A 19,564-nucleotide genomic window follows, 5' to 3' on the forward strand; every position below is an offset into this window, starting at 1 on the left:
TATTCCTACCCAAAAAAAAAAGCCAATCCAAATTAAAAGAACTCCAACAGGATAGTATTTGGGTTGGGCAATCTTAAGCCCTTGTAAGGTTGGTAGGGTTTAGGTTTAGCCTTTAGGACCTTTAGGTTTTTTACCTTTAAGGTAAAATTAGGGTTTAAGCTGGTCCAACCCAGTCGGCCCACTATCACCCCACAAGTGTCTTAACCTTCGAAGTCAAATTAATCATAATAATCTACTAAAGTCGACTTTAATAGTTAAAGTCAAGCATACCCACAACCTCATCGGATTTTGACAGCCTTTCCTTTGCCTAGCTTGCTTCTAATCTGCTCAAATTAATCTTGAATATCATGACTACCAAACCATAGTGAATCATGAAACTAACAGGATAGAGCCTTCCAAATTGTCCTTAGTATGTATTGGTACTTTTTTACCCAAAAATTAATAATAATAATAATAAGTATTGGTCCTTCTCTGAACTGAACAAGCCAAGGTGTCAACGAGCTGAATTGAGCCGGACTAACCTTGAACCCTAATTCCACGCTAGGGACTAAATTAAACCAAAGCCCAACCCAACCCTAACCCCCCCCCCGATAGAGCCCGACCCTGACCCTGTTTGATTACATAAATTTAGAGATTTGAAATCTTTAGATTCACAAATGGGAGATTTATACCTGTTTGATTGTGTGAATCCCTGGATTCATGAAATCTAGGGGATTCAACTTTTTACACTAAAATTGTGAATATGTAGATTTGGATATGAGGTGAAATCCAGAAATTTCATTCCTAGTATAGAAATGCTAAACATTTGAACCATAACTCCATAGATGTTTTTTTAGAATGAATCTACAAAAGATTTAGACGAACCAAAAAGTTAATTTTATGAACCATAATCCATAGATTTGAAATTTATAAATTTGAAATCTCCACACTTAAGTAACCAAATAGGCCCAAGAAAATTGCTAGCAAGTATAATAGAACTCATAACATCTCAAAAGCTATTGGTTTTACCAATTTAGCAATGGTGTTGTAGTCTAGTATTAAATAACTCTTAACTATAACTTTAATTAAATTAACTAATATAGGGTCAGGTTGGACTGGGCCGGGTAAATTTGAACCCAAACCCAACCCACCTGCCAGGGCTGGAATCGGCAAATTTTGACCGGGCCAAAATCAACAGGTTTATTGACGCCCCTAGAGGAAGCTTTTAAGTTTTGAACAAAATCAGATCACGCTTTAATACTCAGGTGTCTTTAAGTTTCTCATCTTTGAACGGCTTCACATTTCACCGAACATTATTTCTTACCTTTGAGTTTCTTTGACTGACGGAAAGCGCAATAAAACCCTGTTCCAACGACTCAAGATCCCTTTACCTTAGTTCCATTCAACTGAGAAATCAAGGTTTCATATTGTTGCAGTAAGGAAGTTCTGATCCAATCAACCGCCTCCGAATTTCCTTAACTCAGAGCAGGGGAAATTTAGTGTTGCTAATTTCTCTCCTGGTCATCCAGGTCGAGCGCCTATTGCCATTGGTGATCTTCCCTTGCCATAGTTGCTGAAGTTCTCACGGTGAGAATTGCTGATCCAACTGAAATCTGCAACAGAGCTCTGTACTTTCAGCACAAATTTCGTTTACTAAATAGCTCCACCTTGTTTCTATTTGAATAAAAACCCAAGAGAATTTGAGTTTGTTTTTTGCCTGCAACTATGATATTGGGTTTCCATTTAGGGAAACATAGCGCATGAAAGCCACCACAAGTGGTGCTTAATTTCTGGATTCAGACCATTCAATAACTGAGTTGAAACCTTCAACAAGAGTGAATCAGAAATTGTTGAATCCAGCCCCCGAGTTACAACTATACACACAAATCCAAAACGCAAAGGCAGTGTCATCAGGATCTGCAATCAATGCGGGCAAACAAGGACTGGGAGGGTAATGAGCTGTACATTGCTTCTGGTAGGCTCAAAAAGCTGGTTGATCCAAGTGACTGGCCATTGTTTAAGACCTAGAAGTTGTGTGTTTGTTGAGGTGCAAATTGAACATCCTCAACAGACTTCTGTATCAAACTTGACAGATATACCCATGCTGAAAAGCTCCTGGCAGAGCAACTTGGCTCCATAGGGCACATTAACCTTCACGATATTCTCAGCAGATTCACAAAACCGGCAATATGGACCTCGAACCTTCCTGCCTCCGGGCAATGGTCTCTGGATAACATTTGCCGTGTTTGTGCATTTCCTGCATATGTGCATCTGCGAGAAATCACTAAGTGTGAACAGTCGTTCGTGCAAGTTAGCGGCAGCACCATGTGCTATAAGGCAGTCACGCTCCATTTCACCAAACTTGACCCCTCCAAACCGCTTCCTGTCTGATACAGGCTGCCGTGTGAGTGGGTGCACTGGCCCAGTGTTCCTGAACTTCACTTTATCTTCAGCCATATGGATCAGCCTTTGATAGAATGCAGGGCCAATGAAGATCAAGGACTGCATCATCTCACCGGTTCGACCATTACAGAATTTTTCAGAGCCCCACCTTTGGTATCCAGCCCTGCAGTGTGTATTCGAAATAAGAACATTGTACTTCATAAAAGAGGAAGGGAGTTATAAGTTAAGGAAAACTGAAACACAAGTATTTGAAAGGTCTAGAAAGCATTAAAAAAACAAATGGGGAGTCCCAAAGGTCAGGAAATAAAGATACTAGAAACCTCATCCAGCTCATAACGATTCAGGGAAATTAGAGTCGGACTAAAACAATTTCCTTCATGTTCTGGGTGCAATTATAAGGACAAGGATACAATTAATTCCAGCAATAGTACCTGTGCAGCTGATTCGTGACATCATCAATTGACGGGGTACTGAAAGGTGTGGCATATCTCACTGAACCACTGCAAGCAATCCCCTTCCCCAAAGCAGACTCAAACAGTTGGCCAAGAGTTTGCCGTGTTGGAAATGCATGAGGATTTATCACGATATCTGGAACTATCCCTTGATGCGTAAATGGGAAATCCTCTTGGGACTCCAAAAGTCCAATAACACCTTTCTGACCATGCATGCTTGAGAACTTGTCCCCAAGACAGGGTGATCGAACCTGCACTCAAGAATAGCAACAGAAGCAAATCACAGAAGATTCTACTTCAAATCAGTGTAAGCAAATAATAGTCTGTCACAAACATTAGAAAAAATTGTTCTCTTCAGAGGACCATCAGTGAATGAAATTGCAGCAGAAAACTCCCCGCCTCCCCCCCCCAAAAGGCATTAGGGGATTTTTTTTTTTTGGGGGGGGAGGGGGAGTTGTTAGAAAATATAAAAACATTATTCAAAGGCACAAAGGAAGAAAAGCATAAACGGCAGACCTGTCTCAGTGAAACAACCACAAAGTTCTTTCCATCATCATTCGCTGACAGGACAACTTTCTGAACCTTTCCTCTTTCTGTGTGTTTCAGCTTGATGCTATGGTCCGCCCCTGATTCTGCACACCTACCAATGACAATGTCACCAGTTTGCAAGTTTGCTCCAACGAAAGGAAAGCCATCATCGTCTAGACTATCAACACGCCCTATTTTGCTCTGTATTTTGCCAAAATCCACTCTATCCTTTGGCTTTTGTCTTCTGGTGGCCAGCAACTCTTTGTTGTCAACCTCAGCTTTGTAACTTCGAATATGTTCGGTACGAAACATTCCACGCTCTAAAGAAGCACGATTCATGACCAAGGAATCCTCTTGGTTATATCCCAGATGAACATTAACTGCCACAATAGCATTCTGCCCATTATAATACTCAGGTCTGGATATAAATCCTCCATGACCATGGGAAGACTTGGATGTTCCAAGGCACTCAGAGACCATTGTTCTGAAAAGAGGTGTCTGCGGGTAGTACAACTGATGAGACAGAGTATCAACTCTGATGGAAGGGTTAGTAGTTGAGAACCCAATTGCTTGCTGAGAGTGCTTCTCAGACTCATACAAAATCCTCCTTGCATGATTGTGATTTGCAAATGGGATAAGGCCACAACTCAACCCCATCAAGAATGAAAGGTCTAGTTCCAAATGTGTGTAGTTCATAGCCTTGTCTACCCCCAAGATATCCGTAATGCTCCATGCAGTCTGACAATCCTCTTCTTCTTCAACTCCTATAAGCTCTATTACACCCTTATCCAGAAGAAGCTGAAAGGTGTATGCTCCTTTAAAATCTTTTATCATTTTTAATTTATCAACAACTATGAGAGGTCTTAATATTCTACCAGCATCTGAAAATACTCGAACTTCACCCTGTGCCCGGTCACATTTAATTTCTACCTGTGGGAAATGAACCAAAACAGGTCGAATGATTTCTCAGTATAACTAAAACAAAGTGAAAAACAAAGCACCAACAGCAGCACTATGTAAACGGTACTAGTCCTCAAATGCATAGAAATAAATTATTATAATATGACAACCTTAACCTCTCCCCAACTCTCTCTTATAAATAACATTTTACTACAGATGTATTCAGAAAGCAAATTTGAGTTTCATAATTTTGACAAAGACAATGTAGAAACAAAATTATTTATTTGATATAAATTGGAGACCAATATACTTGAAACCTATCATCATGCTAGTAATACTCAAAGTTTCAAGAGATGCAAAGGCATGGAATGACAGTTGTTTCACAGTTCAGACTCGTGGAGGTTAAATATCAAATAATACAAGAACATCCAATTTGAGCTTGATGTGCATTTAACCAATCTTTAATATGTACTTTCGTCCATAACAATAATTGCAGAGGATCAGAGATAGAGGAGTCCCATACAGTGTATCCATTTATGAAGTTAATCTGGCACAGAAGTGATACAGGCAGTTGGGTTCATTTATTTAGTGAGGTGATGGAAAGTGGACGGTGAATTGAATAAGTTGTATCACTCATCCTTTTAATTAATATGATACAATGTTGGAACGCTCTACCACCCAATCCTTTTTGTGGGTACTGGGTAGAATTCTACCACCCAATTCTGTCGTGGGCATAATGCATATTATCTGTAAACAATCTCAAAATCTGTAACCAGTACCAAGTAGGCAAGTAGAGAGAAGAAAAAAGAGAGAACAATTGGTGTATAGGGAAGGGCGACAAATCTATTTTCTATCATACCGACCAACACATAAATTTATAACCAAGATAGAATTACATAAGGAATATGACTCCTAACTCCAATCTAATTAGGCCTAAAGCTTAATAAAAAACTGTTTTACCCACCCAAAAAAAAAAAAAAAAAAAAAAAAAAAAAAAAAGAGAGAGAGAGAGAGAGGAAAGCTTAACAAGAAACTTATGTAGACTAAAATTCCATGGAATCCTCCCTTCCAAGTTCCAGGTTTTATATTTGCCTCTTCCCTAATACAGCTTAATCCTTTTGTTAGGCATCGAATCAGTAATGAACACTATAATATCATGTAAGGTTCTTACTATAGGCTAATCCAGTAAAAAAATCGGCAGGTTTGACTTAGATGCATTAATGTGCCTTAAGAAATGATTTTACTCACTTGATCTTGCTTGCTTGACAGGAATTCCAACGATGAAAATAACGACAATCAATGAGCGCAAACACCCTAAACTAGAGCATGCATATTGTAGAAACTGTCATGTTGATTATCCATTTGGGTGACCCATTTCCTTTAACTAGCAGTCTGCTAATTAGTATTCATTGGTAAAAATAAAAATGGGGGGATACTAAAATGATTCAGGTTAACCCAACAAACCCCCCCCCCTCTGGGGCACCCAAGGTAATACCTGGGGAAAAGAAAAGAAAAAAAAAAGCATGGATCATAAGACAATTGACTCGACAATCCAAGTCCCACTGTATACCATACACCCTGAATTGCCAGCTGTTCGATTTTTCACACTACAGGCCATAACTAAGTTTTTCATAAACCATTTCAAGGAGTATCTGGTACCAATTTTAACGGATAGTCAAACTTAAACCTATAGAGAGTACAAATATAATTAAACACGGGAGTTGGATATTTGATTTTCGATAATTTTAATTTTCCAAGGGAACGCAAACATAATACCGCAAGAAATTTACCAAAGCCAATATAAACCATCATCTTTCTGTGTGTTAGCAAGCACGACACCTCCAGAAAATGAGCAATTGACAATAGTAGAGGAATAATTCAACTTGGTAATTCAGAGGAAAAAGAAAACTGACCTGTGGTGGGATTTCCTTATTCCGACGTTTACTCCTCAGATCAGCAACAAATGACAAACAATCTTCACAACTACCAACCCACTCACCATTCAGAAAAACTTTAGCCTTTCCACTGAAAAACGCAGTAGATTGACTAACGGTCAGCTTTCCCATACCACAATCTAACAATTTGTCCACCAGAGGTTCCATCAAATTTGTGCTGACAAGCCCCGTGACAGCTAAATTCTTAACAAGTCCACAGTTTTCCCCATCAGGGGTAGAGAGAAAGCACAACCTTCCCCAGTGTGAAGGGTGCCTGCATCCGGAAAATATAAATAATATAAAATTTTTACAAGAATCATCAAGCACGTCAAACAACCAAGACCACTGGTTACCCTTATCAATCCATGAACAAAACCACCAACACAAGGAAGCATAAATGTACCTCTACACATGTATCTACAATATTAACTGATCATAGTTAATTATAGCAAAACTCTAAAACATTCAGTCCTAACATGCACAATAACTACAACAAGCCAGTTGTGCATGTAAATGTTAAGACGTTACCCAATTCCCACCTAAAAAGCACACAGTACACTAAAAATTATCAAGGCATTCTTGTGCGAAAATCATGCTTCAAAATGGAATCAGCTGTGAACTTTGGATGAAAATTTGGCACTCCAATGTGGTAGTCATCTTATCATAGTGGCACTATACTGTGAGAAATCTAGCCAGTTTGAGAAGGCGAGACAAGATGGCGTGTAAGTCAGAGTCAAATCTAGGCTTGACCAGATCTTGGTTCAACTCAACATTTAAAGGCACCCAAAGTTGATCCAAGGCTAGATATCTTGCCAGAGCTCAAAAAAGTTGGTACATTTCTCTGTTCGAACTACCTTACCTCTTAGTGATTTTGGTCAAATTTGGCAGAAAATGTCAGACTTGCCCCTGCACTGTATTGCTACATCTAGCCTACATTTACAACAAACCTAGCCTACTTTGAAGCACATCCAAGAGAAGGTAACCATTTTCTCCCAAATCGATTCTTTTTATCGAAAAAAGTGGTTCAAATGCTATAGGTTTTTTGTGATTAAAAGTTGCTCAAATCTTGTTGACTTCAGTCCTTAGTAGGGGTTGCACCCTCGGGTTCAAAATCAAACTCTAACTTAGATTTATATTTTTTTAAATATGACATTGCCATTCTATTCAAAAGCCCTGAAATAAGCCACGTACCAAGTTTTAGACTCACCCCCTATCAAATAACCCCCAAGATAACCAATCGAGTTGGCAGGAATAACTTCCGAGTCTCTGAAGTCTTGCCCATACATGGTTTTTTAAGGAAGCGAGTTGGGCAGCAAGAACAAGATCATGAAACATGGATCTATCATGAACAGTTGGACGAGTTTCTACACTTCTGTTTTTGGACCATGTTTCTACTTTCTATTATGAAAGTTTTTTTCATTTCTATAACATTCTTGACAAAAAAAAGCTTGGTAATGCATAGTCAATTCTACTCCAGGCCAGAAGAAAATAAATATGTTCAATATGGTTACTATGGTATTCATAAGAATTTTTTTACCAAGAAGTTTCAAAAAATGTCGTTGCATACTCAGACTTTAGAGTTTTGAGGGTGGAATTGATGAGGCAGTGGTGACTGGTGGTTTGGGTGTTGACACTGGTGGTGGTGGCCTATGCGAAGTGTTAGTGGGGGTGGAGTTTGTGGTGGTGATGCAGTGTTATGGACCATGCTGATGGAAGAGAAGCCACGTTGGCTAACCAGTCAGGTGACACAGTGAATCACACATCAGCCCTTCCAGAAGATCTTAGAAGACGCTCTGCAAGGGTAGGAAAAGCCCCTGCATATCTCAAGGAACATGATTAGAGAAGGCTGGAATGCCATGTCTTTTTCTGTGACCGGGGTAAATCAGTTTACCAATCATTTACTGATTCAATTGTAACCGTCATGACTCTGTATAAAGGTTCCAGTAACCCTAATGGATAACAAGTATAATTTCTCAATTTATCTTCTTCTCTGCTTGTCTAGGCTCTGTTTCTAACGTTTCTCATCCCTCTCTGAGATTTTCTATTCCCTTCTCCAACCCACTCCTAATTGAATCACAACATGTAGCCTTAGATGAGGATTCGAATCAACAACCAATGCTGTCAAGAACTAATGAAAACAGAACCAACTTTGGTGTTCCAAGTAGGGGCTTTTAAGATTAATATGGGTTGTGATTTTGAGAAGAGGGACGCTAGGTACTAAGGGAGGACAGTTCAGTGTTTCAGCCAGTTCTGAGGCCCCCTGACTTTGAGTTTGTTGAGGAAAGTTAGGAACCCTAGGTCAAAGATGCTTCTTCTTCTTCTTTTTTTTTTTTTTTTTTTTTTTTTTTTTTTTTTTTGGGGGGGGGGGGGGGGGGGTTTAGGATTAGGAGATTTCCCTTGGATCAAAGGCTAGGCGCAGGGTATTACAGATTCCCTCCAAATATCAGGCCAAACTGAAGGTGGGATGTGAATCTTAAGTTGTATCACTAGGGGAAGATCAAGTGCAGGTCTTTAATGGAGGCCAGGACTTCAACACTGAAATCAGAAATTAAAAGACAAGAGATAGAAGAAATGTCCCAGACCTTGGGAAGGGTGGGGGATGGGGATCTCCTGCATGGCTCCGAGACCAGGTTGGTAGATTCATTAAAGCTGCCCAGTAGCTGATGTGGAGGTGGAAAAAGGTCCCAGACCTGCTTGGTAACCAAGAATTAGCACTGCCCAGCAGTCTCTTGACGGTGGTGGTAGAGGCAGAGATTATGGTGGTGATGGCAGTGGCATTTATCAGAGATGAGGGTTGTGGAGATAGGTTGAGCACCAATGCTCCCACCACCTTATTTCTGTGTATATTTCAGGAATAGAGTATGTTCAAGAATTGGAGCTTCTTTTTTGTCCCAGTTAATTCCAAAGACAAAAGTCTGAACCAATGATAACAAACAAAATTTCTACTTTTTTTGGGGTTCCTGGAACCAAAAAAAACAGAGCAACAGAGTGAAGAAAAACAGAAAGTTCAAGAAAATAATGAATTGCATCTCAAGAAGCACAGCCATGTCCTATTAGTGTGATAAGATTAGTAAATAATTACATGTAGATAGCTAGAACTATATGGACATACAAATATATCATCACAGCTGGAAAGCTCATACAACAACATTTCCCCTTAATTGAGTGCATAGATAACAGAATCATGATGTTCTGAAGTTGTCCAGAGGGACTACACATACATAATTTAAGGAGCAGAATATATAGGGTTAAAATGTAATGAACTTGGACGAATGACTTCTTAACATTCTCTGTGGAATCGAGAATGATTAGGCTCCAACATATACTTACCAAGATTCTTGTGTGTAATTCTCATCAGAGAGAGAGAGAGAGGTTATTATTTCAGAGCACAACACAAATTTTTTAACTGTAACTTAAACTTTTCCATAGATTTTACTCAACAATCTATTCTCAAAGCTAACCTGTAACCATTGAAAGAAAAAATAAGGCCAACTCAAATTTTATTTTATTTTTTTTTTTTTTTTTTTTTTGAAGGGGGGGGGGGGGGTGTTGTATGGGGCCAACTCAAATTTCAAAGCATATGAAACAAGGACTGTAGCAGGTCAAGGTTAGGACTCACGGAAATCTAGCATCTCCAACCCGTCCAGTGTACTCAACATGTTGGCGTGTCTTCCTCAGGTCTACCATCATTTGCAATGGATTTGTTCGTCTAAGATTAGCGACTACACCAGACATTCTCTCCATCTTGTAAGGATGTGACCATGCACCAGTTGAGAATGCCCGAGAAAGACCATTGGTAATAATTGAGGCATCAAGATAATGTTCAATTGGGTGCAAGTTACGGTCACCATATAAATCTCTCTGCAAAGCTTTAATCATCCGCCTCTCAGCATGCTTTATGTGCACTCTCAACTCTCGTTCAAGCAACTCACCAGATAACTCTAATCTTTTGTTTCTAAAATCATCTCTGTTCTCACATTTACGTTTTCCAGTGTAAGACAGCAAAAGACACTTGACCATATAAGCAAGAAATAGGGCCTTTTGTCTCAAGCTAGTAAGAGCAGGAAATAGGTGACCTTGGATGCAGTCCTCTATGGATTCCTTAGGTGGAAATTTTGCTTTCTTAAAAAGTTCTTCAACATACTTCAGCGCATTTCCATTTTTACGGAAACCAGTGCATTCCGCATCAGCACTCAATACGGAAGAGAAAATTATGTTTCTAAAGGTGGCATCACTAATGTCCATATCGATCATATCCACAATTTCTCTATCCGATGAAACCCCAAGGGCAAAAAATAAAATCCAGAGCGGCATTGTCGCTACCAAGAAATAAACAGTTAATACATTCCCTTTTTGAGCCTCTTCTAGTTTGGCTGGTTCAACAAGCTTTATATATACCCTTCTCCTCCTCAAATATGAACGGTATGAAATCATCCAGGTGGGTTTGCTAGAAATCCAAAGTCTCTTCAAGCAGATCTGTTCTTGAGCAATGAAAATCTGCAATAAACATCTCATCACAATTATCCCCAAGAAATTATCAACAGTGCTCCATAAACCTATTTTAATGTATTTAACAACAGCTATATGATACAAATGAGAGAGGAATTGAAAATATTTAAGCCACAAAAATAGCTGAATGTAAATATTTAACATAAAATTTCAGGGACAACCCAAGACAATTGGCATAAAGTGTAGACACCCCAAAACTATGCAAAATTGGCAATAATACAGAAAATATTCAAAATGGGAATCATAAAGTTCTGCAAACTAACCTTCTCTGCACCTTTAATCAAAAAATAACCTCCATGGTCAAAATCACAATCATTTCTATCACACCCATCCATCCAACAACGTTTGGACCGCACCATCACAGGGATCCTGCCAACCACAACATCCCTTTCTTCTTCACTCAGAACATCCGTTTCAACCAATTGCTCCATACCAGTTTTGAATTTGTCAGTTTTCATAAGCTTTTTAGTATAAACCTGGAAAGATAACAGCACATAAACATAATTAAGTAATGGATGGATAATGCTATATTTTGCATTTATTATATAAACAACAAAATAATGAAGGATGAAAAGCTTCAGCAGGAGGTTCCAAAAGGATACCATAAATCTCTCTCTCATCCTAAAACTATAACAAATTGATAACATACCACACACTCTGACTTGCATTGTTTGCTAATGCAAAACATGGAAGATCCTTTAAAGTAAAGTATTTAATGCTTTAATGACCTTCTCTTGTCACAAAACCATAGATAAGGCCAAAAACCCATCTATGTACCTCAGGAACCAAATCAGATTTACACAGAACCAACAGAAGAGGAGAAATATTATCATGGAGTTTTTCATGGGTATTGGTTTCTGAATTTGAAAACCCAGTTGGCACTATAGGACTGTGATTGTGTGTTGGCTATTCTGATGGAGGCAAATTTATTGGCTGTTTAAGCAATTTTGGTCCTGTTGTATATTTTACCTCCATCTCATACTCTACAAAGATGTGATACCCACTTGAGTCTGTCATCTGACATTCAACAAAACAATTGGCAATAGACAGAAAGAAGAACAGGAGGAGAAACAACAAGAAGCGATAAATTAAAAGGGGGCTTGCAGCAGTGAAGGTCAAACAAGAACAACCCCCCTGTTGTCGTTTTGAGTGATTTCCAAAAGAAGATTCATGAAATGGGAATCTCTTCAGCTATCATTAAAATTATATATCAGTTTCAGTCACTTCTTAAAATATGTTACTAAAATACTTACAGATACTCAGTAACTAAACCTATTTCTTATTTCATAATAAATTATGTCTGTAATTACCAAACAGAGTTTCATTTTTTAACAGAAATGGTTTTCAGTAACGAATTTCCCAAATAACCCAAAATTATACCAGAAAATATCAATTGAATTTTGATGGTGCTATGAAAAAGCTTAAAACAATGAAAAAGACAACTTTTATGGTGCATCAAATAAACCCAAGTAAAGAGAGAAAGTAAATAAATATCACAATCCAACGTCACCTAGAGATGGAGACAATGGCTAAGTGAAAAAAGAATCATGAGTTTGTCGGCAAAAACACAAGCGTCACCCCCCCCCCCAACCCTCCAACGTCACCTACAGATGGAGAAAATGGCTAAGTGAAAAAAACAAACGGTTCAGTAATCATATTTTCAAAAGGAGAATAAACATCATGAATTTATTGGCAAAAACACAACCATTACCTTCGCTCCCCCCCCCCCCCAAATAAATAAATATATATATTCACTAGGACTAGACTTCTAAATATATGGCCTAGACACTGATTCGAATTCTGACAGAGCAAAATCAAGATTCTGAAAAAACTAGGGTTAAAACTGATGACATAGGGATACCATCCTCCATCAGATAAAAGTCATCATTTAATCTATCATTGGCAGCTATTTGCCCCAGTCACCATCTCCTAGAACACACAACGAGAAGGAAGGGAAGTAACCTTACAATTCAAATATCAAGTAATGCTACTAATAGAAGGAAGATTATTAGAAAATTGAAGGACATGAACAACATGTGACAATGGTATAGAAGAAGAGAGATGGACCCATTGCCAGAGATATAGGAGAGAACACCATCAGCAATTCAAACATGCTCTTAACCTAAGTAGGGTACAAAGCTAGAGAACTGACTGGTAAAAAGGTCATGCCTGTGGCCCGAGTGCATGAAGTTGGAAGTAGAGAGATTGAACCAGAATTGGCAGAAGCAGAGGAGACTAAGCAACTTAAGCAGAGGCAGAAGCACCACACTAAGACATCATGTGCCAAAGCATAAGCATCTCATCCCACATGAACTGACCTTCAGGGGCTGCCAGAGTGTCAGTTATGAGTGGTGGGCATGGACCAAATCTGATCTCCCACGAGCTCAAGAAGTAGAGGTGCTAGTACAATGAATATGTAGCTTTCAGCAGAAATCCTTCCTATGGTGTTCCTCTCACAGTATTGACATTTCAGTGGATGACAATTAGAAAAATGGACAACATTTCGAACAGGTATATCCATGGGCTGAATTTTCGGGCCAACAAATATCTGGTGGATACTAAACAACCTAGGTTATATATGCTTGCCTGATTGTCATGAATGTCAAGGGCTGAGAAGGAGTATGATCATAATTAAAATGCTCCACATGAATCGCAGATCTTATCGTTACTTTGTACTGTCTCGTACCAGAGAGCAGCCAGTTGCCAACAAAAATTAAAAGAAAGAAGATTCAAAAGTGGGCCACAGAATCAAGTATGTCCATTTCTATTGATACTGAAGTCCAGCAAAGTGGACAAAAGTTACATTCCCAAAAGGAATAACCAAATAAGTAGTGGAATTAGACAAAATAAAATAAATGTTACCCTCTCTTGTTTGAAAAATCAAACAAGGAATTGCCCCAGTTCCAAAAACAAAAATGAGAAGAAATAATTCTCTTTCTTTTCCAACGATAAATAAATGCCTTGCGAACTCACAACCATGGGGAATTAATGTCTTTCCTTTTATTTCTTTTGTGCTTTGTGGATTTTAACAATAGAGAGATGTAAACTCAATTGCGAAGAATGTAGAAAAAAGTGCACAAATTAACCAGCAAACCTGGACTGGGCAACATACCCAAAAACGACAATAGTATCAATACTAACAATTATGACAAAGCTAGCAACATGAACAAGGCATCCAAAATATGAAGCACCCAAAAAAGATGCACATGGATGTCTAAGGTCGTAATGGACTAAAAATTTTAAAAGGAATCCACAGTAGCAACACTCTCAAGGTGAAAAGTAAATCATAGATTTACCAACAGCACCATCCATCAAGTCCTCAGCGACTCAATGCAAGAACATTATCTTGCAAACCAGGTTAACCAATCTTTTAAAACAAGTGCCAACTTCTTAAATTTGATGTCAATCATAAGGATTAATATTTCTACTACATTAACATGCATATCACAGCAAACGACAAAATAAATCAGACCATCTATTATGAAGAAGGTTGCGCAGAAGCCGGGCATCCACAATTACCTGAACTTTGATCTTCACTTTCAGGCGACCGGAGTAGTTCATGTGTTGTAACCGAGCATGCCATGGCATCAACTTGAGTAGCTTCTTATCATCATTGTCCCCACTCCAAAACATAGGCTTCTCAAAAGTAACTTCGCCAAAAGAAACACTCGCATATTTCCAGTCTCCTTGGCCCTTACCCTTTTTAGATGGATCGAAACCAGGCTCAACCGTGATCTCTCCAACATTGTCAAAGACCCTCTGAATCCCACGCTCAACAAAGTCATTGTACGAGTCTATTTGATGACTTATGAGACCATGCTCGCTGAAAAACAGCTTGGAAGCCTGCATGCGGAACGTTCTGAGAAGAACTTCACTCAACTCTGTAACACCAGAGGTGCCTTCTTCACCACTTCTGTCAACGTCCATGCTCACCACATCGGTTAACTTCGAAGTACCAACGTTTTGATCGAACTCCATTTCCATCTCATCTGTGAGCTTCTCACTCTCACTGCTCATCCCTGAGTCGTCGTTCGTCTCGGGTCCTCCCATTGAAACCCAAAATAGCAAAATCTGAAACAAAACCTTCAAATACTAAGCCCAAAATCATAATCAAAACCCCTAGACACTAGCGCAGTAAATTTGTATTCTTAAACAAATTATTCTTGATTAAAAAAAAAATTATTCACTCTGCAAGACGAATAAATTAAATAGAGTGAGAAATGAAAATGTGAAAAAGAAAAAGGGGAGATGGGGACATGCAGAATGAAGATATCTTGAAAGAGGCTTACAAGGTGAACGATAATACTTCAAATGAAAATGTACTACTCGAAAGCTTCACAGGATTGCGCCGAGACAGCTTTCTGCTTTCCCCACTGTCGCAGAAGCAAGAAAAACTGCGATCGCCGAGAGAGGATCAGCAACGGAGCTTTAGTTTCTCCTTCCAAAAAGGCAGGGAAGAGAGATTTCACAAGCCCCAGTTTTCTTCTGCTGCAGAAGCGAGAAAAATCGGAGGAATGGTTAGTATCAGAGGCTCAGTAGAGCTACATCGGGCTTCAGCCTTCAAGAAAATAAACATCAAAAGACTATTATACCCTTTCCATCATTTTGTTCTTTTTTTGTTGTGGAATTTTCATCATTTTGTTCGGTAAAAAGTAAGCTGGAAGATAAAAAGAAAAAAATCGATGGACAATTATGTCATATCAGAAAAATTATAAGGTAAGGCGAAAACATGTAGTGTCCGTTACACTTTTGAGAGTTGGTAAAGCTGGAACATTTATGGCATTCTTACGCGGGTGATGCCCTCAATGTATCCGATTCGATATCCACTATGGCACTATTATTGGTGAAAATTAAATCACATTTACTTTGAAAATTACAAATTATCCACAAATAAGTGAACGATAAAATAACTTAAATGCTTTTTGGGCAGTAAAATATTCTAAGGTGAGATGTAAATATAGCTAAATGGTTTTGTAAATAAATCCTACCATTCAATCTGAACCATATATGATTGACGATCCATATTTAATCCTACTAAATTCAATGGTAAGATTCTTAAGACCGTTCAGCGAAGCAATTTACATGACCGTTCAGCTAGGAGTGTAAATGGACCGGATTCGGATCGGATAGTGGTATATCCATATCCGCATCCTATTATATTCGGACGGATTCGGATAATATCCTATCGGTTTTTGACGGATTCTATCGGATTCGGATAGTAATCGGATAATTATTTTCTTAAATAGATTTTTCTAAATGGGCATGAATATAGATTCAATACAAGTTTTTGACTAACTATTTACCTCTTTACCTTTTTATTTGTAAGGGCTAGGTTTGAAATTTAAGAATTTAACAATTTTAGTAGCTATTTTAGTAGAAAATCTAGAAAAAATAGTCACATATCATAGGTAAAATTTATAAAAATAAAAATAATAAATCGAAATAAATAACTTAATCGGCTAATTTTATCGGACGGATAATAATCGGTAAGAAAGAGGTATACTATATCCGCATTTCTATTAATAATCGGACGGATTCCGGATTCCCCTATACAGATGCAAATTCGGAAGCGGATTTGGGTTATCCATTTACACCTCTGCGTTCAACCACCTCTTTCCCATATTTTAATTACCCTCATTTGATTCCCTCCCATACCCAACCCCTTTTCTTCCTTTCCCTTGTCAAAAAATGCCCGCCACCTGGAAAACCACCACACCTCCATTCTCTTCCATCGTTCCGAAATCCCCAAAGCATCGTTCACAAGTCGCGGCCTCGCATTTTGGCTCAGTTGCGAGCATCGTTCACAAGTCACAAATTTTTAGTTTATATTTTTCTAGGGAGGCTTTTTATTCTTATTTCTTGTTTGGGAATATACTTCCTCCTCGTCTTTGGAGTCTGAGAGCAGCAAATAACTTAAATTTTAACTCCTCATATTATATAAGAGTCTTTTGATCTTGTTTCATCTTCTTCTCTTCTTATACTTTCTTAAAGGCTCTTGTTAATCTTCGATTTTCTTTGTTTTTTAACTTCCTTTGCTTTGTCTTGTTTGTTATTTTGAGAACTCAAGGAGTTATGTGCATAACGATGTCTTCTTCAATATCTACGGTTGGAGTTGATAAGGAGACCAATGATCTTCTTAATGGTCTTGAATGTGCTATAAACATGGATACTGGTCATTGGTAAATAGTAATTCAACAGGTTCTATTTCTTTTATTCCAATTTGCTCTCGAATTTTACAACCAATTGGGTTTTGTTAAATTAGTTTTAGGGTTTATGCTCTTAACAATTTTGTTAGAGTTTGGACCATTCTCTAATGTGGTAGAAACTGAAAATCATAATTGTTGTTTTTATATTTGGTTGATGGGGGCCTAGTTTGAAGCTTGTGGACTTTCTTTGTTTTTGGAATTAGTGGGTTTAGCTAAAAAGAGCAAATTATTATGTTCATGGAGCTTTAGTAATTTTGATAGAACTGAATTATTGATGATTATCAAATTTATCAAGACTGGTCGTTTAGTAATTGTTAGGTATTCCCAACTTTGAATCTAAATGCGAGGTCGTGACTTGTGAACGATGCTCTGGGGATTTCAAAGCAAATGGTAGATGTTCCAAATTCAACCGGTGAAAGCCGACAGTGAGGGCCTTGATATTCAACAAGGGGAGGGGGTGTGGTGGTTTCCAGCGGTGGTGCACGGTTATTGGTGAGGGAAAGGAAGAAGATGGGTGAAGAGAGACAATTAAGGGGGTTGGGTATCGAAGGACTTTTAATGGGGGTAATTAAGTCATCTTACTACTCAAAAGCAATCCCCCCCCCCCCGGTTTAATTCCCTCACATACCCAACCCTTAAGTGGGGGAACTTCACCCATCTTTTACCTACACCTCCCCAAAAAGTTCCCACTGTCGCCGAAAATCTCTCTGTGCTTGGACTGCTTGAGCTGCTTGAGCTCCTCTCCAGACTCTTGAACATAATTTTACCAAAAGAGTTCATCAAATGACTGTCGATAGAGACCCCTCCAGCAGGAATGGTGGTTGAATCAGATGCTTTGCGAAGTGGGCTTCATCCTACTTTTACCGATGGATACTCCCGCCACAAAAGGCCTCACATTGTCATGGCAATGGCAGCTATCGATGGCTTTGCTATTCTAAGCTTTGGAGGCGGGTTTTTGTATAGATAAATTATTTTGTTTAAATTCGACTTATCTAAATCCAGAGAAAATCTTGGGAGATCTTCATGGTCAATAAACTAAAAGTGTAAAATCCCTCACAGCCCTAACACAAAAGTCTATATTGTAAGTCTGAAAACTTGAAATAAATGAAGAAGACAACTATGGGCCATCCCACTTGAACCCATTGGATCTAACTTTGAATTAATGGAAGTAGATTGTGATGATCCTATGAAATAAACCTTGTCTGATTTTGGAAGAAAAAAGCAACTTAAATGATGACGAACTTGGTAGATGAACTATGAGTGTTGTGATGACACAATTGGAAGGTCTCATAAAATCAAATAAGAGCCTTTCATAACTTGAAAAAGGATCCAATAGGAGTTTGTGGCTTTCGGGGGACCAAAATTTTGTTTTTGGCCAAAAGGTACAGGTTGGCAGCCGCCTTGGTCTCCCCAAGCGACCAACCATCCTCGAGACAGATTTGGTACCTTTTGGAAACTAGGTTTTCGAAGCCCTATATAATCAATCTCCAATATAATTCATGTCAAATTGTTATTAAGCTATTGGAGAATGTCAAAGACACCATAGAGCACTCTCTTAAAGGCCAAAGAAGATCCCCAAGCATCCGTGAGATTTTCTGTCCAGCGAATCTTCTTCTTTAAGGTTAGCAAATACTCTCATTCCTTCTAGATCTATTCTCTCTATTGATTCTATATAGTATTGTGATTGTGAGGAAAGTCTTATGCTATGTAATGACCTTTTCGATTCCTTCAGTGAACATCATGGTGCGATTTTAGTAAAAGCCTAGCATGACCTTCATGAATGTATTATCTTTTGACTTAATTGATTTATAATCCATGTTAGATCTATTTTTAAGTTGTTTTCAGACTTGATCTATTGTTTTCTAAGTCCTATAGTGAATTCCCATTCACTCTAGTCTATTCGTGAAATTAACGGATTGATTTCGGATGAAGCCTAATATGTGATTCGTTAGATTTTTATTTCGTTGACCATGTTTGATGCCTATATCATGTTAGATAGTCTCCTTGTACTATTTTAGAAATTTTCTATTAATTTTTGAGTGTTTCGAAACCCGAATGATGAGTTTTCGATCAAATCTAGGTTTTAGTTGTCTGTACATAGAAGGCTTGGTCGCCCAACATGATTCCCTAACATGATGTGTGAAAAACACAGTGATGTAGCCTATGCTTGATGTCCAAAATATCATCCACAATACCTCTTGCTGCCCATGGGATTTGTAAGCCTCCAGTTATGATTTGAACTGCAAGTTGAGAGTCCGATTGCACTTGTATTTGAGTATGACCATGATGTGTAGCTCGTTGTAGACCACAAAGTATTGCTTTTAGCTCCATATGAAGCATATTTTTGTCATTGCTACAACCCGCTGAAGCAAAGATTACATGGCCTTCCGAGTTTCTTCCAATTGTGCCATAGCCACCATAATTGCCCCGAATTGATCCATCACAGTTTATTCAACTTCTTTTCCTAAGTATAAAATCCGTTGGATTCCTTTCAGATTGGATTCTACAAATTTTATAAAATCAAAATATGGTTTATGATGTTTACAAAGTGAAAACTTAGATGAACTTTCATTTTTTGCTTTCCTAATTCCTAATTTGTGATTTGTACTTTATTCAAAATTCATTGAAATTTTTTTTTGGTTGTCAACCTCGG

The 19,564-nt window shown here is 38.3% G+C and overlaps 1 protein-coding gene across 1 annotated transcript; it reads right to left on the reverse strand.

Annotated features, from left to right (window-relative positions):
• Positions 1–1,740: 1,740 nt before the first annotated feature.
• LOC149013286 (DNA-directed RNA polymerases IV and V subunit 2-like) lies at positions 1,741–15,246 on the reverse strand. The gene is made up of 8 exons (XM_089158462.1): positions 14,995–15,246; positions 14,225–14,776; positions 10,969–11,181; positions 9,816–10,693; positions 6,176–6,470; positions 3,351–4,292; positions 2,814–3,085; positions 1,741–2,545 (listed from the first exon to the last, which is right to left on the reverse strand). The coding sequence occupies exons 2-8, from the start codon at positions 14,753–14,755 to the stop codon at positions 2,044–2,046; spliced, it is 3,633 nt and encodes a 1,210-aa protein (XP_089014588.1). The 5' UTR covers positions 14,756–14,776; positions 14,995–15,246; the 3' UTR covers positions 1,741–2,043.
• Positions 15,247–19,564: the final 4,318 nt, after the last annotated feature.

Source organism: Hakea prostrata, chromosome 6 (genome assembly GCF_041222555.1).
Source record: "Hakea prostrata isolate BN-2017 chromosome 6, UWA_Hpros_2, whole genome shotgun sequence".
Taxonomy (NCBI): domain Eukaryota; kingdom Viridiplantae; phylum Streptophyta; class Magnoliopsida; order Proteales; family Proteaceae; genus Hakea; species Hakea prostrata.